The sequence below is a fragment of the Lates calcarifer genome, linkage group LG12 (genome assembly GCF_001640805.2).
Source record: "Lates calcarifer isolate ASB-BC8 linkage group LG12, TLL_Latcal_v3, whole genome shotgun sequence".
Lineage (NCBI taxonomy): Eukaryota > Metazoa > Chordata > Actinopteri > Centropomidae > Lates > Lates calcarifer.
The window spans coordinates 19,611,052-19,638,237 of NC_066844.1; the positions used below are offsets into that span (position 1 = coordinate 19,611,052).

The 27,186-nt window shown below is 41.1% G+C and overlaps 1 protein-coding gene across 2 annotated transcripts; it reads right to left on the minus strand.

Moving 5' to 3' along the window:
* Nucleotides 1-144: 144 nt before the first annotated feature.
* Nucleotides 145-27,186, minus strand: mdfi (MyoD family inhibitor). 2 transcript variants are annotated; one of them, XM_018685858.2, is made up of 5 exons: nt 26,705-27,186; nt 24,887-25,089; nt 14,349-14,486; nt 4,906-5,256; nt 145-4,036 (listed from the first exon to the last, which is right to left on the minus strand). In XM_018685858.2, the coding sequence occupies exons 2-5, from the start codon at nt 25,041-25,043 to the stop codon at nt 3,783-3,785; spliced, it is 900 nt and encodes a 299-aa protein (XP_018541374.1). In that variant the 5' UTR covers nt 25,044-25,089; nt 26,705-27,186; the 3' UTR covers nt 145-3,782. The 2 variants fall into 2 exon arrangements, with proteins under 2 accessions (XP_018541374.1, XP_018541373.1); XM_018685857.2 differs by having other exon boundaries at nt 26,546-27,186.

The window sequence follows — 27,186 nt, forward strand, 5'->3', positions numbered from 1 at the left end:
TCATGGGACTGCTGCACAGATAGCTTTTCTTATAGACTAGACTACAGTACAACAGGAGTATTTATGTAACCATAATGTAATAAGGCCATAATGTAATTACCTTGGAGGCTATGTGAAAAGAAAGAAAGACTGATACATGTAGCCTGGAGTTCACATTGTTTATTCAGTATTAAACAAAGAGATTTTAATGTGACTTCCAGGACTGCAATTCAAATTGACATTAAATTGGGGTAGTGTAAACAAAATGACATTATAGTGGACTACAGTCTAATAACAATTCAGCTGGGCTAGGATAACTTTCAGGCTACTAGCAGAGGTGGCCAGCCCTTTAAATCAATATCCAAGTTTCATCTCGTAATAACATAATAAATCTACAAAAGTCAACAGTTAGAAATTTCTGTGGTCAAGGTAATCCAACAAAAATACTGATAATACTGAGTATGGAAATCATTGAAATGAAACTAGTGTTTTCTTCCAGTATTGCTCTGATAGCTTGACAAGGGACAAACAAGGGACATATCTGGAAATGAGATGAAACACAACATCAAATCCACATCTCCAAATCATTTTTAGAGTCCAGAGAATGGTCTAGGTGCAAGACTAGTGTTCATCTGGGGACTGTCTATGTCTAGATAGCGTTCTCCATCATCAGACCAACCAATCAGTGTTTCTTCTGCCTCCAAACTGCCTCTATTCTCCACTAGTTGTGAAGCACTTCTCAGTATAGACATAAAGTAGTATTTAATGACTAAGTCATAAAAAAATTATTCCAACACTATTAAATTAAATTTAAATGATGTGTTCACTGTTTTTCAACCCAGACCTTATAAAAATGTTGTTTCACATGATTTATGCAGCATGGCACAACTTAGCTTTAGCATTGACAGGCTTACCACTCTGCTGCACATTCTCACTGCACTTTACAGTCCAAAAGGAGAATTTTTACCTTTTAAAAAAACCTGGTGAAGCTACTTTTGGAAAGTGGGAACCGCAAAGGAGGGCCAGACATGTTTAAATGATTTACTGGTAAAAAACAAAAAAAAAGAGAGAGTTGCTTTCTATTACAGGTAGGTATTGTTGATTTTATTTTTCCAGCTACAGCAGGAATTTGAGCAAAATAAAATCCAGTATAATAGAAACCAAGGTTTGAGACCACGGATAAGCCTGTCTGTGAGCTTCCCATTTACGAGAGCTGGATTTTGAAGGTCTCATACATCGCCCCTTTGGACAGTGTTTGAGCCCAGTGAGAGGCTGCAGCAGAGTGGCAAGAGTCTTGAAACTTGAGCTAGAGTGAGGCTGTGGTTATGCACAGTCATAAATGATAGGAAACAACATGTCAATTGGGTTGGGTTAAAAACAGTGAACCTATTGTTTTAGCAGTAAATTGAGCCAGAGGGAAACATATGATAATATGTATTAATATTCCTGTTTGCTTGACCAAGTAACTTGCATAATAGCAAGGTGAATTGTTTATTTTAACACTGCTGGCTACTCTGCCGTGCCATTGTCAACAGTGGAGGCCAGTTATGCTAACATTAGCTTGTTGGCTCTGTAGCTATGTACATGTACAAACTGCATTCCAGTGGTACAAAGCTGTTTTTATTATTTGTAACGATGCAGTGTTTCTTTTGGTTTCAAACTCAAATGGCTTGACCTTGCGCACAAAGCAGATATTTATCACGATATACTTCTTTTTGTGACAAGGTTGGTCTGGTGACAGAAAGCACATGCCTAGATGAAGCATCATCCTCATCAGAATCTGCACTTGAATATCTTGTAAATCAAACAAAGTGACATTGTTACAATTTCTATACGTAACAGTATACAATCCAGTTCTCCCTTCATAAATCTCTCTGTATTGTAAAGAATTGCATTGTTTTCCAGGGCTTTCCAGGATTTTGTCTCAGTTAAGTTTGAACATGTCTCAAGATATGAAACATATCCAATCTGATATTAACAGACACGAGGAGTCATATTATCTTCTCAAGTTGCATTAGCTGAATTCCCAAAACTTGCGTATTCTGCTTCTGTGTTATCAGGTCGATTACAGCCGTAGTGTATATTCATCATCAACAGTGTTAGATTTCAGCCCTTAAAATAGGGTTTAATCAACCACAGCCATATTAGCATAGCAAAAACCCTTCTATGTACAAGTAATTATAGGTCTAGAAACTAAGGTCCAGTAAGAGGAAAACTCTTTGGTATTTCCAAGAGAAAAGGATTGCACAAACAGTATTTGATCAGAGAGGACAGAGATTTGCATCAAGTCATTTTAAAATGCACAACAGATCTAGGTGACATCTCAAGAGGTATTGGGTTGGAGAAGGTATGCGTCTGAGCATATGAGAGCGCGGGCCTGTTATCAAAAGTGTACCATTCATACTACGAGCATATGGATCTATCTTAGCATAATGTTGTGAGATTTTCACTCAAGGAATTAAATTAGATGTTGAGCAATGTCTGCTCTACAGAGAGCCCGGCGAAACCCGATAACACAGAAATGTGATTTTCACATTAGAGGAGAAATGCAAATATCTTAACTAAAATCTACAAAACAAGGATTAATAGAGATTTGGTAAAGGCGAGGAATCTACTTGAAAATTCAGGCCTTAAGCCAAGCCAAGGCCATTTGTTCACATAGCAAGAATGACAAAGGAAAATGAAATGTATTAAAAAGGAGATGATGCCTTCCAATCCTCTACCAGTCCTTTTCCAGCTCTGACCAATCGGATGAGGAAGGATTCACTGAATACAGTCAAAGCCCCTCAAAAAACATGGAAAAGTAAACAAAATGTGAAACATTAAATGAGGAGAGACTTTTGATTAAGAGCTCTCTCCCTTCACATGTTTGAGTAGAGAATATGTCCATTGTCGATGCTATCAACCGTTCGCTCTGTGATGTCCAACACTTACAGTACTCATTTAAAGAGACCCATCTCTGGGCTGATGCATGACGCTCTTGTGACTCCTCTCTAAATGAGTCCTTTAAGTGAGATGCATATTATCAAAAGAAATCTGTCTATAATATTGCCACAAGCCACCGTTAATGTTTTCTCTAGTTTGTACATTGCAACAAGGACGAAGACAGCGGTGGATTCGACACCACTTGGACTGTGTGTGTGTGTCGCAAAGGCCACTGTAAGCGATCAAACTGGAAGGCTTTAACCTTGCCAAGGACAGGAGGACAGACTACATTTCTACTGAGATCTGAGCGTCCATTTTCCCATTACGCTGCTGCTCTTATCTACAGAAACACTAAAATCCGGTTAAATGGAGCCATTTTCTCATTTGCCTTTGGAGGTCATTTTTCATGCTTGGAGAACTCCAGTCATTCAGACGGCACAAGGGGCTCCATTGTAATAATAGCTTGTTCAGTGAGGGTCCAGGGGCTGCACAGCCTGGCAGACTCTTGCGGACCACAGCTGGAACTCACTCTGCACCATACGCCCAGCTGTGTAGCAATGGACCGACAACAAAGACAAAGCAGGGGAAGTTCCTGTCCCATCGTTTGATCAATAAAGGAAGGAAGAGTTCACCAGTGACTGCTCTCAGCATTAGATCACATCTTTTGCTTGGCAAACCCTGTAAGAAATATTGGACATATTGTGGAGCCAACTAGGCCAGCCAATATAGTGTGAGCCACAGAGCCCAGGCAACAAAGACTGTGTGTAGCGCTTCTCAGCTCCGATGAGAACACTGGTCGAAGTTGTTCCTGGGCTTGTAGGAGTGTGTAGCAGGCATCTACTTTGCCCCTCCCCCCTGCAGTGGTGGCGGCCAGGGTCTCAGGAGGAGAAGCAAAGGCTGCAGCACTCCATACAGATCTCCAGGCAGTCTGCAGACTCACAGCAGGCGTCAATGATGCCACAGTCCATGTCACAGGGCAGGTCACAGTCGCCACACTCCTCGGTCGCACAGCAGCAGCAGAAACACGCGTCATCCCCTGCGCAGGAGCCGCAGGTGGCACAGTCCAGCACGATGTTACACAGAGTTAGGAACTCACAAAAGAGGCAAGCCAGAATACAGTGAACACAGCAGTCTGCAGGGGAGAGAGAGAGAGACAGAGGAAATTAGTGAAGCGAGTGATATAACCAGTTTGTGTTTTCATCAGTTTTGCTTTGGGAACAGAAACGTATTTACACATGTCAATACAACAAAAAATTGCAGTCAGTGTGATAGGTGACTGAATAATTACTTTGCAAGAAAACATTTCTTTTCAGTGCCAGGCCAGAGACAGGACTGCCAATGCCCTGGTGGCATTAGCACACTGACTTACGACATAGAGTAAGAAAAACAAATCCCTGGTCTTACCACATGTCCCTTGGTAATAAGCCTGTTGTCTTTACCTCTCTGTTCGACCACACACCCACTCTCCTTTTTGTTGAGTTCTCAGTATCAGACTTGGTCGTGGAGAAGACAGGACAGTGTGCACTTTTAAGTCTAGTATTTCAAGTTAGTGAAAAGAATAGGCTGACTTTTTCCCCTTACCACACTTACCTTGAGCTGAAAATGATAAATACCATTCAACTCAAGTGTGATGGATCTAGCCTGCTTACTTTTAAAGGCATAAAAGTTCAGACAACCACTCAAGCCATGACAAAATGTGGGAGAACAAACCTGGATTTTAAAGCAGTAGAGGACTGCTCGTTAGGAGTGACAAAAATTCAATATCTCCTTCAGATTCTGATTTATAAATGAATGTTACAATCTTAGAGTGGATAAAAGCAATGAACTAAGAGGCCATTTCTTTTGTTGGTTTTTGGGTCAGAGAAAATCTGCCACAGGAAAGTAGAATTCTGATCTTTTACTCTGACAAGACAAGTGGAAAAAGCGTGTTGTTGTTGAACCTTGCTATCTATCCCTCCCCCTCTTTATGCCCCAGCCTCTCGGTCAGTATCTGTATCTCACCGTCTTGTGCCTCTGTGGGAATCTGGGAGCTGTTGCTCTTGGAGCTGCTCTTGCTCCTCTTGCTGCTCTGGGAGGTGATGGAAGGGTTGGACTGTAATTTCTTGGTGTGTTTGGGTCCCGCCGAAGAGGACGAGGAGGTGGATGAGCCACCTCTTGGGAGGGAGCCCAGCTTAGGATGGTCGTGAGGGCCCCCATTCCTGACTCCGTTGGACTGGAGTGCATGTGTCGTGTGCGTGTGGTGCGGACAGTGTGTGTGTGAGTGGTGCTTGGCTCCGTTGCGTAGTTGGCTGCTGGGCTGTGTCCGACATGGCTGGGTGTGGTGGATGGGCGTGGATCTGGCTGCTGGTTGTGCTGGTGAAGGACAAAATGACATTCATTTACAACAGGCTGAAGACATTTTTAAAATCTAAACAACTTCAAATCAGTTCACTTCAGCTCAGATCTGTGCTGTTCCTGTTGGGTGTCTATGTTATCAGCCTATTATATTAGCATTTATTGTGTAAGAGAAACTCTCGGGTTGAAAACTTTAGGTTTTTAACAGAGAGTCTGTGTTATGAAACTTGGGGTTTGGAGTTTGAAAGATAGACATTTTCCAGACAGGGAGGGTCTAAGCAACAAAGACTACTGAGTTGCTCTGTGGCAAAAAGATCCAGTGTTTTTGGAACTTTTGAATCCATGCTTGGGGTACCTAAGAGTCACAATATCTCTGCTTCTACTTCTTGGTCTCCCAATTTAATCAAAGTACATAATGACTGGATTGCCCCTTTAAAATTTCAAGAGACAGGATATACAACGTTTTAAAGCTTTAATATAAAATATATTGAGATTTGAATATTTCTATTGTTCGTGTGTAAGTGTGTGTGAGTGTATGTGTGCTAACATCTGTGTGAGCAGGCTTGCCAACTCGTGCACATAATGCACATGATCAGTGTATAGCTCTGAGGCACAACTGAGGCCCCTCTCGGTGTGAGTGCATGCTTGTGCTGATGCAGCGTCATGGAGGGGGTGAGGCCCTGGGAAATTGTAGTCCAATTACAAAGCCCACCCCAAAGGCAATGGCTCATGGGAAGAACTATGTATTTACTGAGCTGACCCCTGATCCTACTTGTCTAGACTCTTACACAACTAGAAAGAGACTGCGGGGAGAAAAGACAGGATAAATGAAAAGAGTGTGAGGCAGGAAGAGAGGAGTTTTTGTCTCTTGAAAAACGCATCACCACAGTGAATGATTTTGTAAGATTGCAGTTTGTTATAGTTATCTACAAACACTTGAGCAAATGTACATTTTTAAAAAAATCCTTGCTCACTATACCTCTTGGTATATTTTACCTCCAACTGCTACAGAGTACTAACAACTCTGCTAGAGATTAGGGAGGCAGAAAAGCACACCTCCATTGCCAAACCAAACATGCACCCTCAAAAGAAGAATAAAATGGAAGCCTGGTTTTTATATATTATGGTAGTACTTAATACCATCCTATTGAGGCCCTAAATATTTTTTTGACTTGAAAGCATATGGTGTGTAGAGGTGTGGTGTTTCCTATGCACAGAGCGCAACCGACCCACAGAAAATCAAAGGAGAAACTCTGTACCTCTCAGATACACACACACGCACATGGTTGCACTGAGAGGCAAACATAGTGTGGTCCTGAGCCCTAGCTATGAAACACGACTGGCAATAAAAGCGTCCGTTCGATAACCGCTAGGAGACAGATAACCCAACCAGGCCTGTTTTGATTGGCTGATGGCCGTGGTCACACAACCAATCCAGTGTTATTAAAGATTCTTTCATTCAGCGTTTTCTAACTTTGCTCCAGATGTTTGGCAGCCTACGGGGCCAGTGTGTGTGTGTGTATATGAGTGTGTAGGCGTGCATGCACGTGCAAGGCTAGTGAGAAGGAGAGATACTTTCTCCTCCAAAGTATGTCAAAAGTCAATACCTGCTGCTCTCCTGTATTATAGCTCTTTCTCTTCCTCTTTTTCTCCCCTAGTCTATCTCTTCCCTTTCTGTGTCCTCCCTTTCTCCCTTTCTGTCTCTCTTCCCGGTTGCTCCCTTTTAGCCTTTTGCACAATACTGTATTTTAACACCCTGAGCTGGCCAGGATGTAGGTTGGTAAGAGAAGAAGGGAACTAGAGAAAGGGGAGGGATACTGTGCACAACTTTTCAGTATTCCTTCTAGTTTTGCATTGTCCTCCAGGGGATTGGGAGATTGAGAAATTCATACTTGTGAGTTTGTGGTGTGTCTCTGTGTGTGTGAACACAGAATATAGGCGGATCTGGCAGACAGACAGACAGAGTGAGAGAGAGAGAGAGAGAGACATGGAGTCAGGACTGTCTCCAAACAGAGCTTGAGGTTAGGCCCACTCACATACACAAATATATGCATGCAAGAACACGTGCAGACACACACTCATGCACACGCACGCACTCACACACACACAGAAAAAACACAAGGTCCCTTTGTCTGAGATCAAGAAAGTAAAGGAGAAAAATGGAGTGAGAAAGAGAGAGAACAAAGTAGAAGAAATGGGTTGCTGCTTGGGCATTTTTGGACCAGGAGGATGCATGGGTGTGACTCATAAACACAATGATTCAGCAGTGGGAGCTAGTTAAAAATAACAGCAAATAAAGAGCCAAATGAGTGTGGGATTAAGATGATGAGACTGGGAAACCGCAGAGTGTGCGTGTGTGGCGCTAACACAGCAGTGCAGGCTACTGGGGGTCCCACGACCTCCGGAATAATGTGTGTAAGTCCGCACAGATGTGTTTTGCCGGCGAGCGAGCACGAGTGAGTCACCATCAGTTGAATAAAGGAGCGCAGCCCCCCTCCAACCACCACCACCCCACATTCACACACCCTCTACCTCTTTCTCCTCTCCTGGCGTCTCTCAGCTACCCTGTACTTACACACCTCCCTCACAGACCAGAGAACTGCTCTGTTCATCTCTTTCTCTCTACTTATCCTCTGCTGGAATGAGTCACCAGAATGACTGAACTGTGTCTGTCTCCATTCCAGCTGCCTTATCCTACCGTCTGCTCTGGTCAAGTTTGTCTGTCTTTGTAGGTCAAAGTGTTGAAAGTGCTGAACTATAGACTGGAGAATAAAGTCTTGAAGTTGCAGAGAAATAGTATTTTCATCAGACCAGATGTTTTGTATGTCACATCTTAATCAGCAAAGCAGTGAGAGAGGACGTATGGGTGGATGGAAGATACACGCACCCACAAATTTGCCTCCTTACTAACTATACACACATGTGCACACTTTTGTGTGTCATCAAGCACAACAGAAGCAAAATATCTCAGTGTATGATGTTGAAAAAAAATTATGCAAACTGTGCATTTTTATTGCTCACAGTGTAATAATATATCATTAACGATATACATATATATGTATTCAATTAAAAACAAAGCTTGATGTGGGCTTATCTCAAGTGGCACAAAACAGTTCAGTTTCACAACATTTGCACAACATTTCAAAATCTTCTCAAACATTTCTGAAGTATCTATAATTCAACCCAGATCTCCCAGAAGCATCTTACCCACTGACTTCCCTCTGGGATTTTTGTGCATAGTTAGAGTTGTTTTTAACTGTGGGCCAAAGCCTTAGTGTGAGGCACTAAAACTGTGAAATGGGAAAATGATAAACTGCTGTTGTAAAAATGTTATCTAAAACAGTTTTCAAATGAGAGTTCCCACATTTCTGGCCGCTGCACAGCGTTCCAAACAACACTACAATTTTAATGAGGCTTGTTTAGCTGCACCCACTGAAATAGTCACGTGAAAGCATTTTTGCTTCAAGATGAGGTGTTAGCCAGACAGAGTGTGACTCAACTATGGCCAAAAATACATGTTTATTCTCCTCTTTCAATTCAAAAACAATTACTTAGAATTTTAGCCATTTTAACAGCATATGGCATCTCATCATTCAAATTAACGCAGCAAAGCTACCAGCTCCAGAAATGCTTATCACAGCATTTCAGTTATTAAAGTCCATTTGATCCTCTGTCATTGTCACAGTACTTTTGTTGCTTCCACTCAGACATGTTGTTTACTTTTGTACTTAGTGTATTTATGCCAAAAACTCTTTGTACATTGTATTTGTGAAGTCAATATCAACAAGAATGAAATAAAACAGATCCTTCTTGTTGCTGTAAGTATAACTGATTGTATTAGTGTGTAAAACTGATGATGCTGATGAACTACCAATATAAAATTAATGTTAAAGGTTTTTACCTAGTGGGCAGTTCATACTGATCAACATATATACATATAATATAGTATGCACTATGACAATAACCTCCTTTGTGCAGTAGACACATTCAAAGGCAGAGATATAATAAGCATGTTTGATTTCATTGTTATTATTATTATTTTAAAAGGACTTTGATATTCAGTTGTTGGAACTTGTTTTTGGCCCCTGAGGGTGTACTTGAGAGACAAAGACTCAGTAATGTATTTAAGGAAATGTTTAACCCAGTAAATCATGATCATTGATGACAGTCAAAATAACCAGAACTATCCTAAAATAGTCAGTTTATTAACCAAATTATGTTATTATCAAATAGGGGTTGTGAGCTAAATGGTGGGCAAGCCACACCTGTTTGCTGTGTGCATGTGTGTGTGAGACACCAGCACAGTCTCTGCCTCTACATTAGGCTCAACTCTGGATTACTGTAATTTGTATGCAATGCTTTAACATTTAAGGTGAACAATTTGTGAAATGTTGGACAATGGACAGAACAACCATGAAATTTAGTCAGTTACCTGAAATGATGATATAAACTATTCATGTTGTGTTACCAGTATGTTTTTGCCAGTGATCTGTTTGTTTCTAGCCTCACTGGTCAAAGTTTCACGGTTTGTTAAATATTACAGAATACAGGAAGAGTCTGTTAATCCAGTTAAATGTCATTTGCTAACATAATCTTACATCAAAATAAAAGCATGAGAGGCAAATTACTTTGATACACTCAACCACCTGAAGAGTATTTACATATAATAGTCTAAATAAAATCAAAGTATCTCAGCACTCAAAGAGTTGACTGATTGCAAGTTGACTGATGTATTCGTGCCTCCACATGTTTGTGGCAGAGCCTTTTCTAAACTAGGAAAAACACAGATGTTCATGGGCATTACTCCTTTGTATTTTGTTTTGCGAATTGCCAAACTCATTTCTTTGTTTTTTGCGTTTGCATGAAAACATGAAATATGACATCAGCTGACGCAGAAGAACAACAACTTGCCCAATACCCACAAGTTCTGGAAAAACTTCCACTTTTCGTGGTTTTCTGACATTCACAAACACTATTCATTGACTTCAACCCAGCTGTTGGAAAAACACTTAATTCACTTTTTTTTTTTCAACATTTGACTCATTTGTGTGAATTTCACCTGACAAATGAATGGAAACAGTGTGCAAAATATCCAAATAGGGCTAGGTCTGTATTTTGAAGAAAAGAGGAAAAGGCAGTGAACATGCAAGAAAAGTATGACACACAGCAACACTAATCCTAAACCAACCACCTCATCCACCCATGACCCCTGACAGGACACAGCTCTAACCATTATCTGACTGATAGCGTGTGTATTTAAATGTGACCAACAAAAGATGAAGAGAGTCAGAGAAAGAAGAAAAACTGAGGGAGAAGCAAAGAGAGAATTAGGGCAGAGCAACAGAGATGGAAACTGTTTCAGCACAGTGACTGGTTTCTAATTAAAGGCAATGTCACAGTCCTGTTAGATTTCCCACTAACAACACATTGCACGCCCCTCCCCTTTGATGACAAGATAATAACAAACAGCTCCACTCAGCATTTCCCTTAACACACACTTTCATGCCCTCATTCGCAGATGCATAAAAAGGGCTGTCGTTTCTGTTGATCTCGTTTAGTGAAACTGATAAAAATAAACAATGGTGGAACGTCATACATGCTGCTGTGATCCTGTCAGTGATAAACTGCATGTATCATTGTTTCCTCATGAGTCCGGAGTGTGAGTAGTTAAACATCTGTGAACATGTGTATCCTGCTGTGACTGTGACGTCAAAGACAGCCATGTGGTCATGACATCACTGACAGGGAGGATATGCTTTGTGTGTGTGTGTGTGTGTGTGTGTGTGTGTGTGTTCGACTCGGGTCATAACAGACACTCACACATGTTAACAGCTTGCTCTGCATATTGTTCTCAGACAGCTTGTCATAGGCCCAGGGCCAGACACATACTATAGCTCTGATGTCATCACTGCAAGACAGAACACACGGGGACCGAGGATTTTTCAGTTTTTGCTTCTGTTTCCTCGTCCTCTCCCTCGCAAACACTCTCGCGCACACATTTACAGATGTCACACCAGCCATGACCTCACCACAGACTTGAGTCACAGCTATTTCGCAACGAGTCTTCACACTCATTATGTAGCCACAGAAACAGATGATGATTGATTGATTGGTTGTAGATGACGCAGGAGGTATTTAAACTGCATCCAGGCTGCTGGTGTCTTATGAGGCGCTCAAAACACACACGAGCCAACTCATGCAGATGAAAACAAAATAGACAGATGTTGTAGAGTCAAAGAGGCAGACGTATAATTATGCCGACAAACAGGCATAAGCCGCCTGTGCTCACCTGAGAAAGGGATACAGTTTAGAACTTAGGACTATTTAGTTTGCGTTGGTTCAAGTCCTGTGAACACACGTGTGATTGTATAAGGTGGAGATGGAGGAAGCTATGGATGAAAGGAGGAGGCACATGTGAGGATTGGTGTGCATGGCGGTACATTTTGTCCAAGCCCTACTGTTAGTTGCATAACCCTCCCTGCACAGCATATGGAGCTGGTGGGTTTATTGGGATGTAAAATGAAGCAGAGAGAGAAAATCTGACCCAAACCTCCAAGTCCTCCAGCCTGGGCCAAAAATAGACACAGCCAGCAGACGGGACAGGTAGAGGCACAAACATAGATGGAGACAGCAGACAATTCACACACCTACTCAGCTCCAAACACACTGCATTCACCTACTTATCCAATTTCCTGACTGAACTGCTGGTTTTTCAGTTACCGCAAACTAGCTATTATGACGGGGCAGGTTTGTGTGTTTGTGCTTGTCACCCATGGCTGGCCCTGGATTCCAGGAAAAACACTCATAGTTTTCTAACACATGCTCACATGTCAGCTTGCTCAACCTTCCTCTCACCCCTCAGTTCCTCCTTTCATTCATCACTCATTCACACCTACCATCCCTCCTTTACTTTGAAAGACAGGAAGGACAGATTTAGACCACTTTAGTGCATTTAAAACTTTTACAGTGTTTTCGGGTTAGTGGCCACGCATGGAGACAACGTAGGTAGAGTCCTGTGGGTGTTATTATTGTGGAGCTTGGTCTTTTATGTGAATAAATGACATAGTAGAACTAGTTTAAGAATTAGGTTGAGATTCTACTTATTTAAAACTGGAGTGAAAACAAGAAAAATATATGTGGTGGGGTAATGACATAGCATACTTGCGTAACCTTTGGCTTTGATACAGAGGGTTGGAGCGACTGCACATCAAGGAGAGTAAGAGACTCGCTCTCTGACACATAACCACTGGACTAGTCATGTGAGGGAGCGAAATGGGTGGTGGCAGTTGGTGATATGACTCTGGAAAGGAGAAATTTCAGGTGTTGTGACGCTCCACACCAGCAAAATTGAGGTGGGGAGGTGGTGATACACCCACTTGGGAGCATAATGATTGGACAGCTGGAGATTTTGGGAAGCAGTTTAGACTTGAAAAGCTTAGTGTAAATAAAGCACACACAATATGAAACACATTCATCTCTCCACCTGCAATTTTCCCAGTCCACTGCCACTGCCAAGAAGCTATTTTATGTTACAGCAATGAGAACCAATTTCAGGGTGGATTGGTTCAAAAACTAGTTTCACAGATGGAATAAACACTGACATCAAACGGTGAGCTCAAGTGAGAGCGGAAACTCTGGCTTCTGTTACAGAAGTAAGAAAGCTTTGTTCAAAATTACACAGACATTTGTAATAATACAAGTTACTAAAAATCTAGCCCTGAGACATGCTCAACTGTATATGCAGTGGTTCACTTCCTCTGTCCAGACAGGAAAGTTTTTTTTAGAATAATGTAATATTTCTGTTTTAAAAGGCCATCAAAGGGGCCATTTGTCAGTTTTCTCTGCTGCCAAATGTGGTTCCTTGCCAGGAGCAGGTGGTTGTGATGGTTGCTAGTCAAGTGCTTCAACAATCATTTCCTTTACAATATAAGAGGTTAGGATATGCCCTCTGAGCAGCGCTACTTCTTCTGGATGCTACAGTGAGTTGCAATCAAAAAGTGACGAGACTTGCTGCCCAGGCTAGGTGGTTAGCATGCTAACTTCAGCAGAAGAAAAGAAGAAGTTGAACTAAAAGCAAAATATTGCAGTTGCTTTCTACAGCTGGCAGCTCTTTGTTCATAAAGGAATGAAGTTTGATGTTGACCTCACAATGTTTCTTCTTGACTGGTAACTAAAAAGCTGTGAATGCTAACGTTGTCTATGTAGAAAAACTTAACTGCTCCTTTAAAGGTGGCATATGTAAGCTTGACTGAAGCCAGTAGAGCAGCTGAGATGGTGGAAGTGGGAGATAAGAGAGAAACAATTATGATAATGTATATGCATATTGCTTCGCTGATGCGAGCTGTTGTTTTTATGTGATCCTATTAAATGTTGTTTAACCTTGCTTAAAGCAAAGATGATTGAAATCCTAAAAGCAATTTCAATTTTAGAATATGGTCAGTAAACCCCAGAACCACATTTTACTTTTACAGAAGGACTGATGAAAGAAACCCTCAACAAGAGGTTGTACTGAGTTGCAGATGCTAGGGGAACAAGCTGGCCTTAATCTGACATCAGGACTTCAGCTCTCTTTTGATCAAATCTAAGGGATTCATTTTTATTTGACCAATGCCAAGATGTCCAGCTGAACCTTAAATAATTAAAGAGGACAAAGTAATGAGTAATGGAAGCCAAATTCATAGTGCCAGTCACACTTACCTAGCGTTGTCATGGTGATAGCCTAACAATCCCAGCCTCAAGAAGGACAGACAGACAGAGAATAAAATGCAAAGAAGTAGAGGAGAGTGGAAAAGAGGATGAAAGGTGTTTCATTCCAAGTGTGGAGATTTGGGTGCAGACTTGCTTATGTTCAGAAATCAGAAACTTAACCTACTTAGCTGACAATGTAGATATTTCTGTCTGTGTGAATGATTACCTGACCTATTTCTTCAGGGTGTGCAAATGTATTTGTTAAAGGTCAGGACAATGTGACTCATCAGAGCAGTGATCGGTAATGGAAATAAAACTCTCACCCGTCTCTCTGCATGTGTGTCTCTATGTGTCAATGGGTGTGCGTGTGAGTGTGTGTGTTGGGATGGTGGTGGGGGGGTGGTGGTGTGCTATTTACTCACATGTGATACTCTTGTTGGGCGTTGTAAGCTCTGAGTGTGAGAGGCTGCTGTTACAATTGTCTCCATCATTGCCTTGCAGCCTTTCTGGGGTGCCATTTGACCTCAATATGAGGGGCTCAGTATAGATGTGGGCCACATCTGCAAAACAAACACATAAATACATTGACAGACATTAAAACAAATTGGAACAGTTAGAAAGTGTATTTGAAGGTCATTCAGGTTCACAGTTTTCTTTCTTATTATCGTGCATCAGCAGCAAACTGTTTTCCTACTTGTAGTAAACTTGTCTACTCCCATGTCATTTCCCATCCACCAGCACTTAATTCATTAAAACAGAGTAGTTCTGCTGACTTCAACAAAGCAGAAGATTTTGTCTGTATGTGTTGGTGTGTGCTCTGTCCTGAACTTGCATCTGGAAGCAGTTAAATCCAACCCCTTGGGACTGTTTAGGGGTCTATGTGCATGCTTGTGAAACCTGAAATCTGTGTGGGTCTATGTGCGTGCGTGGGATGTGTGTTTGTGTGTGTGTGTGTGTGTGTGTGTGAGAGAGAGAGTGGGTGTCTTTTTGTGTTTGAGAGTGGACATGTGTGCATGTGTGTTTAAAAAGAACACATAAGAGGACGTACACGTAATATACATATAGTAAATACGTGGATCTGGGTGTTTTATGTGTTCACCGGTAATATACAGTCTTCTAATGAAGCTGTTATTATTCACACACAGACATACATACATACACACACACTACACAGAGGCCTTCAAAGCAGGGCAGGCTTGGGCCTCCGAGAGGTGCAGACTCATTCCTGGGCAAATGGGAGCCAGCTGGGTTTGATAAACACACACATACACACACATACACACAAATGCACACACACACCAAACCACGTCCTGTGCGTGGACTCAACACTTCCCAGCTATGTTTATTTACTCTATCCCCTCCTGCTAACTCCTCTATCTGTCCTCTCTTTCCTGTCCCCTGACTCTCACACTCTTCGTCTCCAGTTCACATTCCCTCTGCACTCTTACAAATAAATTCCTTCACATATTTGGCATAACTCTATAGATTAATTCCCACATTTACAGCTAAACAGATTTAATGTTTAATAGTAGCTCAGCTGTGGGATTTGAATGAATAAGTAAGCAGAGAGCTTTGAGCAAAAAGAAAAGATGCAAAATAACAGAAGCACTTTCTTTCAGCAGCAAAATAAAAAAAGTGATCTCATGAGATTAGATTAGATTAGAGAGTAGTTTGTAGAATCAACACATGATGAGAAGCAAAGATGGCACTTATGGAGGATCAGGCAGGAACATGAACTTGTTAGTACCACAAAGGTAAGATGATCATCATCTGCTCTGGCTGAATGCTAAATCGAAATGGCTTAGTTTGATTGAAGAAAGGACCAATTAAGTTCCCATTTTAGATATCAAATTAGTGGTACACTTAAAATTACAGCTGGGCTATTTTTCAGTATTGTTAGTAATTGTCTCTTCTTATGATCAAATTATGATAAAATTCTCATATTGAGACGTCATGACTCAAATGAATCTGTGAAACCATTTTGTGTAAAATATATATATACCTACACAAAATTCAAAAACATCTGACCATATGAGCTTAGCCTGAGTTTAATTTGTGACAATGTTATTTGAAATATTGTGACAAATAAAATAAAACAACTAAGGGATGACAAACAAAAATTAAAGTATGTAGAGTGACTAGTTAAAGAATTAACAGACTTCACAGATATACATTGAAACAGCAGTTGTGATTCATACGTTTGTAATATTGTTGAAACACAGAACCATAATTTTGTGTGGCTCAACAGGATAACTCTACTAATATCACCGACCCATAGAGTTCCAAGCATCTGTAGCATGCCTGAAAGACCGCTATCTTTATTTTCTTAGAAAACTCAGTGTATCAAAGCTATTTGGTTATGCAAGGTGGTCTAACCTTGATGAAGAGGAACAGTGTCTTCAGCATGTGTTTGCCCTCACTTTCATGAGTTTGTGTGTGTATGTGTGTATTTGCAGTAGTGTGATTTCTGTGTGTGTTATGTTTGAGGAGACGTAAACAGGACCTGAAGGGATGGGAAGTCCTTCCTCGTCTTCCGTTCTATCAAATAGTGGTGCACAAACACACATACATAAAAACATATCCTCCAATGTTACCTTCCTATATCCAGTACCAGCTCTCTGCACACACACATACACATACATATGTTTGACTCCTGCATGTGGAAGCCATTTCTTAAGCCCATGTTGTATCCATTAGTCTCCATCAGCCTGCTTCAGATATGAAAGCCACTAGTGAGAATTGTTACTCTCAATACTGCCAAATGTCTAGTTTGGAGATATGTCCGTGTGTTATAGGCTACGCATACAGTGTATATGCCTGTCTGTTATTATGTATTCAGCCATCCATTATTATTTGACTTAACACTCTATGTGACAAGGTTTCGAAACAAATCCAAGCAAAAAGACTATATGTATATATACCTATATGTAACTCCATCCATATATTAATGCATAGACCCTGTCAGCCAGTCATAAATATTGTTATATATTTGTGATTAGCCACTTAAATATTTTGTATAATATTCCTATAATCATTTCATCAAGTAACACATCAAGATCAATCAGTTATCTATAATCACCCATTGTTTCATGCAGCTGGTATCCATTTAATAAAAATATTGACGATGGATGATAAAGAATTAATATTTCATCATGTGCTGGCGGGCAACAGTTGACTTTAACAACTTTAGACATTTGGAAGGCTTTTGAAAATACTGTGATCAGTTAATTTAATTTAAACACAAAGCGCTTTAGGTGGCATTCGTCGGTTATACTCATCCTCATTCTTGTGTTGTTTTGCTCTCATTCTCTGGAAGCTGTTTTTTTGGGGGGGGCAATTATGCCATTATCAAAGCCACACGAAAGCCCAGTGTAAGCAAACTTCTGGGAAAGGAAAGGACTGTGTATTGTCATGAAGAATTCATTACTACTAGATCTGAGAAATACAGATTTAACAAAACAAAAAATCGTGTAATATTGTAGTGGGACATTAAATGAATATTACAGAATGCAATGTATACTAACATCTAGTGTCTAATTATCTATACAACACCTGTAAATTCCTATTGGATATGTGTTCAGTCACCTGGTCAGCTGAACCCCTCCATGCTCCAGTACAGTAGTCTGTTATGTATTCTCATTCAGATCTCTACTGCCAACGGAGTACTATGGGTTAAAAGTGTGTAGGTCCTGTGACTCAGTCAAAGCTCTCCCTCTGTAAACGTTCAAAACCACGATTGTTGGAGCTAAACACATCCCCACCAAACCCCCAGTGCCATCCAAGCAGGCCTTCAACCAACTGTGTGTTGGCATCAGCATCAAACCACCAAACCGCTCGACCTCAGAGCCATTTCTGAGATCTGAGAAAGATGAGCCTCTAATTCAAATCAGACCAGAGCAATCAAGAGCCGCTGAGGAGATCTGGCTGTGTGTTTACACGTGTGGATGAGTATGTGTATTGCTTTGTGCATGCTTGACTGTGTACGAGTGTGTGTATGTGCGTCCATGTGCTGCATGCGCATGTTCATGTGTGTTTGTAGTTTGGTGTGTGTACACGTGTCAGTGGCGCTAAAGGGGGGGCGATCCAGAGGAATTATAGTCTCCTAGCAAACAAACAGTTAACCATTAAAGCAAAAACATATGGATCTCACTAGGGGGTAATGGTAAGCATGAACACAGCCCAAACACCCAGATTATATGAACAAGCAAATCACGTGATCCTGAATCACCTGGAGGGAAAGTGCAGCCTGCTGTTCCTCGGGGTACGATATCTGAGGGGGGAGCGCTGGTTCACAGAGAACAGGGAAGCTGAGCTGAGTTTACCTGCTGCCTTTTAAACCACCTCAAGCCTGTTTCTACAGCTTCACTAACGCTCCTTCAGAAGCACAGACCTCTTATGTGTATACGAAAAGGAGGTCTCTTAGGTGTGTACATCCCTTTGGCAAAGACATACAGTACATGTGCGCCGTCACCCAACACTACCAGACAAAAGCAAACAGGCATCCACAATGCATCAGATGATTTTATGGATAAAACTTATATCACACAGCTAATGTTAAATGTTCAGCTGCAACTATGTTCAATACTCTCAAGACATGTCTCTGAGCTTCATTTGGTTATACTTGTTGATTTATTGATTACAAGGAATTTTGTTATTTACTAGCCTTAGTGTCTGAAATGTGAGTATTTGCTGCTTTTATTTTTATATAGTTGTAATTTGAATATTTTTAGTTCTTGGACTGTTGTTGGTTAGACAAAAAAAGCAAGACTGCAACGACATCAACTCGTGCTCAGGGAGATTGTGAAAGGCAGTTTTAAATATTTTATAGACTAAATGCTTAACTCGTTAATTGTTGTAAGATTAATAATTTTGTTGCAGTTGCGGGCCTACTTGAAAGTGCACTACTCAGACACACACACACAAAAATGGGTTGCACATATTCACACCCTGCTGACTCATCTGTAAAAACATAAAGATAAGAGTTGAGAGAACTGGAAAGAAGACACAGTGAGATGAGGTGAGGAGCAACCAAGCAGAATAATGTTCAGCAGAGCGGAGTTAGTGGAGACGACGCGGTAGTAGCTCTCCGGCCAGCAGTAATGACTGGAACTGATTGAAACCACACATAACCACGGAGGTTCTGATCAGGACGAGGGATAATACAAAGAAAAGAACACACAACTACAGCAATGGTGTGGTTTCTATCTGCATCCAGCAAACAAATACACACACCCATGCACACACACAGACACACACTTATACACACACAAAGAAAAGGAAAGAAGAGGCAATTGTTTAGCTGCAATCCAGCCGAAAGTGGAAACCACGCACACACAAACACACACATTGTATAGAGAGGCTCTGCGAGTGCAGTACTGGAATATGTCCAAAATCAGAGATTATAGCTGCTGAGAGAATGAAGCAGTGTAAGCTCATTAAAGACAAAAACTGTCTGCTGTTGAACAGGCTTAAGGGGAATTTAATTGTGTTACTTTGTCTCTGAAATTCCTCTGGACCATGGGAAAATACAGCTGCTTTGCTAACTGAGTGCTATATTGCTGCATGTAACACAAGGAGCCTGAAATGTCTTTAAACATGGACACCAGATACATAGCACGCACTGTGTAATGTACAGCATATGGAAATAAGAATAAACAGCAGAGGATAAACAGAATTCAGTAGGATTTCACATTCAGGGAGAGAGTGGCATCAGCAGAGGCATAAATAAACTCCAACCTGAGATCTCAAGCTATAGTGACAAATGTATACAATGCTCTAATGTACACTTGGGCATGCTGATATTATAAACCAATATTACGTTGTAATATCAAAACATAAAGTATCAGAGTGTATTGGCATACTGTATAGTTTGATTTCTTTTAAATCACACACATTCCAACAACAACATGAAGCGGTATTGGTTGGGTTCTATATATGACTATATAACTCTGCCACAACTGCAGACTTGAAACTGGAAGAGACAATAACCACACACCCGAGGAGGGAACCATCAAATTTGTCACAGCAGTAAATGTACAGTAACAGGCCCCTGGCTCAAGTATCCCAGAGAGACAGACCGTTTACTCGCTAGTCTGTACTATCACATCATGTCAACACTATCTGTCAGCAGTTTATGACATTGGTTATGGAGATTTGGAGACTGTACTCAAATAAGGAACTGGTGAGAGAGAGAAAGAGAGAGAGTGCAGGCCACCAGAGCAGCAGTAGCAGCAACAGTTTCTCAAATGTTTGCGAGGTGGTGAAGGAAAAAAATGCTCATTTTTGTAGTTCAAATATGCTGTAAAAAATGCCTCAAACTGCTCCTAGTTTATTTCAATCTCTGTGAGAAACCAAATTAGACACAAGCCTCAACAAACCTCAGGGACTAAAAAGGGACAAGTAGGCAAATAGCTGCATCTACACTGTGGAGCGAAGAAAGAGAAAGATAAAATAAATTTAGACAGTGACACAGAGAGAGGAATAATTTCACATAGGAAAGGACAAGGATGAACACACAAATGCTATTTGACATCTAAACCTGCACACACATGCTACAGAGGCAAAATATATAGAGAAAACAGCTGAACAATTCAAGGAAAATATAATTGCAATTTTTCTTACTTCTTTTTGACAAGTCAGTCAGAGATGAGTAAACTTAACATTGAAGTTTGACATTTTGGGCAACAAGGTTTGGGTTATGTGCCGGACTGTTTCTTGGCTGGTACCAGCAGATTCCTGGAGTCTTTGCTGGTTGCCTGGCAACTTATCCTGAGCAAGATATAATGCCCACAAAATGGCAATTTGTTGTTTTTACACTTCGGTTTTTGTGTTGGATTGATTAGTGATCTTCTGAGGTGCTGGTAGGCAGAACCAGGCTAGCTGTTTCCTCTCTGTTCCTCTCTGCTAGGATACATTACTATACATCGGCTGCTGATTGACAGCTTCATCAGTAGTGTACAGACATGACAGCTTTAAATATTTACCAAAATGTCAAATTATTCTTTTAATGAAGGTACATATAATATAATCAAAAGTGGTGTTAAAGTGATATTTATATTTACAGCAGCTACATCACTATCCACTTATGATGACAAAAACAAACTTCTGATTAGTTATGTCTGACAAGGTAGTTTACTAAAAGTTTTGATAGCTAAGTGACTACCCCTAACTGTTGATGAATTTTCACTTAGCGCCACAGATTGACTGGATGGGTTTCTTCACAGCCCTGAATCCTGAAGTCCTGATTCAGAGTATTTGTGTTAGCAATCAGCTAATGCTACAATATTTCTCTAGAGAAAGATACCACTCCGCTTTCTTTTTGAGCAGGAAGAAGACAGAGTCTGTCCTTCATGTTTTCACACATAAAAATCATACTGTGTTTCTTTCTTGACTATACCAACTTCGGTGAGCATTAAAAGTAAAGATTGACATGCAGAGATCATATTAATCAAACATTAGCCAAGATTTCAATTTGTTTGGTTAACTTGCAAAATTAAACATTAATAATCTGTCTAAAGCTAATTAACGTTTAAACATTAATTACAGCTGTCTAAATTTGCTTTCCATACTTAGCAGTTTGGCTTGCAAAATCAATAGTCACCAACTACAACTTTAACATCCCTTCTTATCTTAAGACAGTGGTAATGATGCAAGACATACTTTAACTTGTGGCTATAGCAATTTAAAGGTGCACCCTTTCAAACTGAAATTTTATATAAAAACAAAGGATAGTTCAGCCCTTATACAGAGAGTAACAGAAAGAAAGATAAACAGAGACAAGGGTTAAGAAGACAGAGGAAGAGAAAAAAGTGAGAGAGTGAGAGAGCTGCCAGTGGTGAAAGAGAATGAGAAAGTGTAGCATGTGGTGGTAAGAGGCTCCTGTATAAACAGACAGCCTCATTGCATCTTAATGCCTGAGTGAGAGCAACACTCACAACAGCAAAACGGGCACACATCTGTCAACACATGCACCACCATTCAATGGCCTTGTAATGACTGAGCAGACCTCTCCTCACTTAGCCCGCTACGCCACTATGGGGTGATGACGGGGCTACAGTTTTTTCTCTGGATTCGTCTAGTGTGTTGTGATTTGCTAGCTCCCATGTTGATGGTGCTGTGTCATCGTCATAATTAAAACCATGGCTTCAGAAACTATCCCAGAAATCCCCTTGATTTGTTGTAGGGTTATTGCATCAAATGACATTTGATAGTAGAAATGTTCATGATATTGTGCCCATCAGCTATTTCACAGGCAACAACCTAGTGTATCAAAGCATATTGTGGCAAAAGTACCAATTACAAAACCTGAGTATAATGTGGCAGCATTTGTCCCAGTGGCCAAACGAGGAACTGCAACAAAAATTTACTGTGAACCAGAAATCATTTAACCACAGACAGCTATTATAGAAGGCATATGCTATTTTTAAAAGATCTTTAATTGAAATATGCTCCAAAACATATTTTAATTTGGAGGGGTGACTCAGACTCATTAAGCAGCCTGGCAATGGTGCAGAGATATTCCCTTATGAAGTTTTTGAACAAGCCTCACCCTTCTAACCAATCAGACAAGGCCAAATCTAACGGCTGTCAGTCACTATGTGCTCCTTGGAGTCACAGGCTAGTGCTAGCTTGACTTCCAGAACTTGCATATTGTAGCTTCAACAACTGTGAGATGTTCCCAAAGCCTAGAAAAGCTACTTTTTAAACATATTGTCTTCTAAGTTTAAAGCCCACACTGGCATCTGTTTCTGCCAGTTAGAGAAACACTTGACCAGTCAGAGCTTAGCAAGTATGATTAATAATAGGAACGTCATCTTGTTTCAAAGCTAGCTAGTTACCTAGCTACATTCATGAAAATAGCAACAGAAAAATGGCAACAAGCACGGATGACACTGACGCATAAACTGGCTTACAGAAATAACAACTCTCAATATTTTTATTTGATTGATGTGAAAACATTAAGTTAACTGCTCCTGGCAACCACTACTGCAGCTCTATGTCAGCTGAAAATTAGATTGATGGGAAAGATATGTCATTCCCTGCTAGTCGGTTAGGGTAAAACAAAGCACCCCACTCCCAACAAGAGACTGGCTAACTGAACGTCAGGCTGAATGAATTAAGTGAAATGAAATGTCCAATTTCTCAGGGTTAGTCAGGAACAGGAAAAGAGACACTAATGCACATTTGTCATGGGCTATACAGCTTAGAGGTGAGCCAGGAGGAAAAAAAATCTGGCTTTTGGCTAAAAAACTTTCATTGGAACCTGTTATCAAGTTCTAATAATGCACCCTTGGGCAAAAGTTTGTCTGAAAGCCTCAGGTGGATCTATGTGCCTGTTGTGTTGTCCCAGAGTCCTGCACTCTGTGGGCGGAGGGATGGGTGGGGGGTGAAGCAGAGCGCTGAAAGCAAAGCCTTGTTGCCCTCAGTGGTAGCCTGACCAATCTTCTCCTCCCCACCCTGGCTCACCTACCTACCCTCAGCCTACACACACACACACACACACACACACACACACACACACACACACACACAAATTAGACCAGTCAGCCAGACAAGCAGTCTAACTTTAGTGGGAGAAGCCACAGTTATACTTTGTGCTGGCTTCCCGAGGAGCGAGCACAGGTAAAGTCAGCACAGCCGCGAGGGACATGTTCAGGCACAAACCTACTGTTTAATAACTCTAAAACTCCTCTCTGAGGTATTATCATTAAATCTGATGCTGTACTTACACTCATCATGGTAAGCCACAATGTTGCAGAAAGGGAGATGTGCGTGTGTGCATGTTTTTGCACATTCAATACAGTAATCATAATAGATTGGGTTGAGACTTGCCTTAAAAAACAAAGCATAAAATAAAAAATAAAAAAATAAAAGAAACATCAACCATTGAAGATTTTTGTGGCAGGTTCCCATGACAACAAGCCACTTAAATCTCTGCACACTTCCTTAAAAGTTAACCACACCTACCGTAATTACCCCATCGGACCTGCGCTCTGATCTACAGTCAGTGCTGTGTTTCTTATTGAAGCTTGAGGTAACTTGAAGCACTGTGGCTGATCCTGGATGAGTCATTCAGGCGCAGTGCCGCCCTAAGTTGAGTCCACGTCCTCCTGTTCCTGCCCTAGTTGTCAGTCAACCCTCACCATGACCAATCACACAAAGGGGAAGGGTCATAGGTTCATTCCCAAATCCCCAGGAGTCCTATTGCAGCGTTTAAGCGTTCCACAACGCTGACTTGGCCCTCACCCCTTCAGATGATCCAAGGAGGCATGTCCCCCACACAAACCAATCTCCAATCACCTCAGTACACAACAGTTGCTTCTGTCAGTGAGAAGGCCTCTGACCTAATGAATCATCATTACGACATCTGTCAAAAGCACACAATGATTTTTCTAGGATTTAGTAGGGAGTTACGGTCACAGCCTCTGTGTCTACCACTTGCCATTGCTAATTACCAGTCTGTGAACGCAATGGTGTCTCAAGACTGTTCCACTTTGGAAAACTAACATCAATCACACTTTTCACAAAGGCTATTCTTGTTTTTGAGCAAACAGTCTCCTATAGCTCTGACAGAAAGGAAAGTGCCTTACATACAGCTATATAGCCACACACATACTGGTCAACTTCCCATAATGAGGTTCACATGCATGAAGGAGCATTGAGAGGTTTTCTTTCTCAGCACTAATCCACTAGCTACTCTTTCTCATAATAAATGGCTTAATCTGGTAATGACTGCTTTCTGTCTCTTTTTTGAGACAACTACAGTCATAATTCACAAACACAGCAAAACCCCCCAAATGTTATTTAATAGAATTTGGTGTTTGTGGATAAATGTGAGTCTATTCAAGGCATGTTCAGACCCATCGCACAGCTATTTGTAGAATCTTGTTCTTTCTCTAAAAAATACTCAAACACAGCTACACACCAGACTTCAGTGTAATTCTGTGCACTTGTTTCTTACCTTCACTAGGACAGGGCTTTGGGTTTTGGCAGCTGTTTGCTCTCTCCGTGGTGGAGGTTGCATGTGAACTTGGTTGTGGAGCTGGTGGACTGGGGTCCCCATCATCAGGTGGCTCTGGGGAGATGGCAGGGACACTCCTCTCCTCATCCATGGACATAGGGCCTGGCTCTTGTTGGAGGAGGTGGAGGGGCCAAGGAGTGAGCCTAAACCAGGGAGAGGAGAAAAAACAAACAGACAAAAAAAATATTTTTATAAAGATGATAGCATGGGTCACATGAAAGATTGTCTTTCAAACTGAGCAACAAGCCAATAGGCCGTGCTTCACAGGGAGAGGTGCAGTCAGTCACAACTTGAACCAGCATGAATCCCTTTCAGCTATTCTAAAAATCACTAAAGGAAGAGGCAGACTGGCCTGCTGCTCGCATGAAACGGAAATGCCTAATCATAGCCTCCTTTTAATTAAGTGTTTTAACTTGTGTTATGCAAATAATAATAGTATTTATTTATATACAACACTTCTCAAAGTTCTAAGATGGTTTGTTGGAGCAAGTCATGGTGAATAATTTCAACACTTTCGGTGTGACATAAAAAGGCACAGAAGTACAGTAACAAAAGAAGTGTGGAGAAAAAGTCAAACAATAAGTAATTAATTCAAAAAGAATAAAACTGATAAAACAACAAAATTGGAGCAGTTAAACAAAACATTGTTATACATATTTACAAAACCTTTTTATATGATTATTCCAAGCTGACTTACAAGAAAATATGCATAAAGTGCATAAAAACTGAAATCCGATTTTTATAAAAAATGAATTTAAGAAAGAAAATAATTCATAAAGCTCCTAAAACAAGCAGACATAAAATATAGCTACTGTATGTGACGTGTAAAATATTTTATGTAATTGTGAAACAACTTAATAATACATTTAAGAGTAATATTGTGGATTACCCAAGATGACGATGATGGCAATACATAGTAACAAGAATCTGTGATGTTTACACTAACAATAGGCTGCTATTTTTGGCGCATTACCCCAATTCTAATTCTTACTAAATGGTTGCTAAGCGACATAGAAGCGGGACGACTTTCTTTATAATTGCCTGTCAGGTCGCAGGTGTGTTTTCTCTGATGTTTTCAAGAGGTTTCGAGCAGCCAATCAGAACCGAGCACCGGGAACGTTCTATAACTCATTAATAACACAGTACAAGTTCAGTGTATGGGTCACGTGCCAACGTGTGTTTGGCGCGCGCCTACCTTGCCAAAAGCAGCTCAGCTGGACAGCTGTTTGCGCGCTCCCGCGACTCGCTCGCACTCACTGCCACCCAAAAGTTTTGACAACCTACAGCTAGGGTTTTGTGAAAACGCTGGAGGAGGCGAAGTTTCCTCATAGTTCATGATTGGTTCATTAAAATGTCTTCGCCTTTTAGTTTTAGACTTTTAACGCGATAGAAAGTTTGAAAGGAAAAGTTTCGGGGGAAGAGAAGGCAACGCACCGCACAATCAAAAACAGAGCCAAACTTCTAGCTTAAACTGTTACCCGCTTGTGCCAGTGTTTTCTAAACAATAAGGCCTTCCTGTCGAAATAAATTTACGCTTAAAATTAGAACATAATCATACTAGATGTTACTGTTAGTTTATAACGGGCGTTTTCTGTTTACCTTTATTGCAGGTCTGCGCCCTGCTTTCCCAAAACGAGTCCCTGCATGCTCAGACCGTGTTCAGCTCCACGGTGGGGATCCTTTTTCTGCCTGGGTTTATACTGCACGATAACTCGCTTTGATCTAGGACAACACAGCACAAGGAAAGCAACTTCTTACCTTCTCTCTGGCTGTGACTGTGAGCAGCCGAGCCTTTGGCTAATTCATTCTCTGACCGCTCCAGGTGGACTTCTCGACCTCCGAGACCTTTCCCGTCCTCTTCCCCCCCACTCTTGTCACTTTACACGACCGCCAAAACTCTCCTCTCCTCATGTAGGTGCCCCCAAAACTCCAAAATCAATGCATTTTTTTTTTCTCCAGCGGAGATAGTTTTCTCTCCGCCTCCAAAAGTTTCTCACTCCGGCTCGCCCCGTCCTCCAGCAGACCAGATGTTGGGGAAGTTTGTGTGTCTCTGCAGGCAGCTCGCTAAAATAACTCTTTGTCTGCGCTGCAGGTTTCCTCACCTTCTATTACGTTTCTGCAAACAAGGTCCAAGTACACCACCTTCTTATACTGTTAAAATGAGCGGTGTCCGTCCCGTGCACTCGACTCTCTCCTCTCTCTTTACTCCCACTATAGTTGCCTCAGACTTCTGTGCTGCA

What these genes read in the sequence shown, in the direction of transcription:
- mdfi (XM_018685858.2), bottom strand. Translation starts at nt 25,043, where the DNA reads ATGTCCATGGATGAGGAGAGGAGTGTCCCTGCCATCTCCCCAGAGCCA. An exon ending in AAAGCCCTGTCCTAGTGAAG is followed by an intron (nt 14,487 to 24,886) that starts GTAAGAAACAAG and finishes TTTGTTTTGCAG; the next exon opens with ATGTGGCCCACATCTATACT. An exon ending in TCCCACAGAGGCACAAGACG is followed by an intron (nt 4,037 to 4,905) that starts GTGAGATACAGA and finishes TCTCCCCTGCAG; the next exon opens with ACTGCTGTGTTCACTGTATT.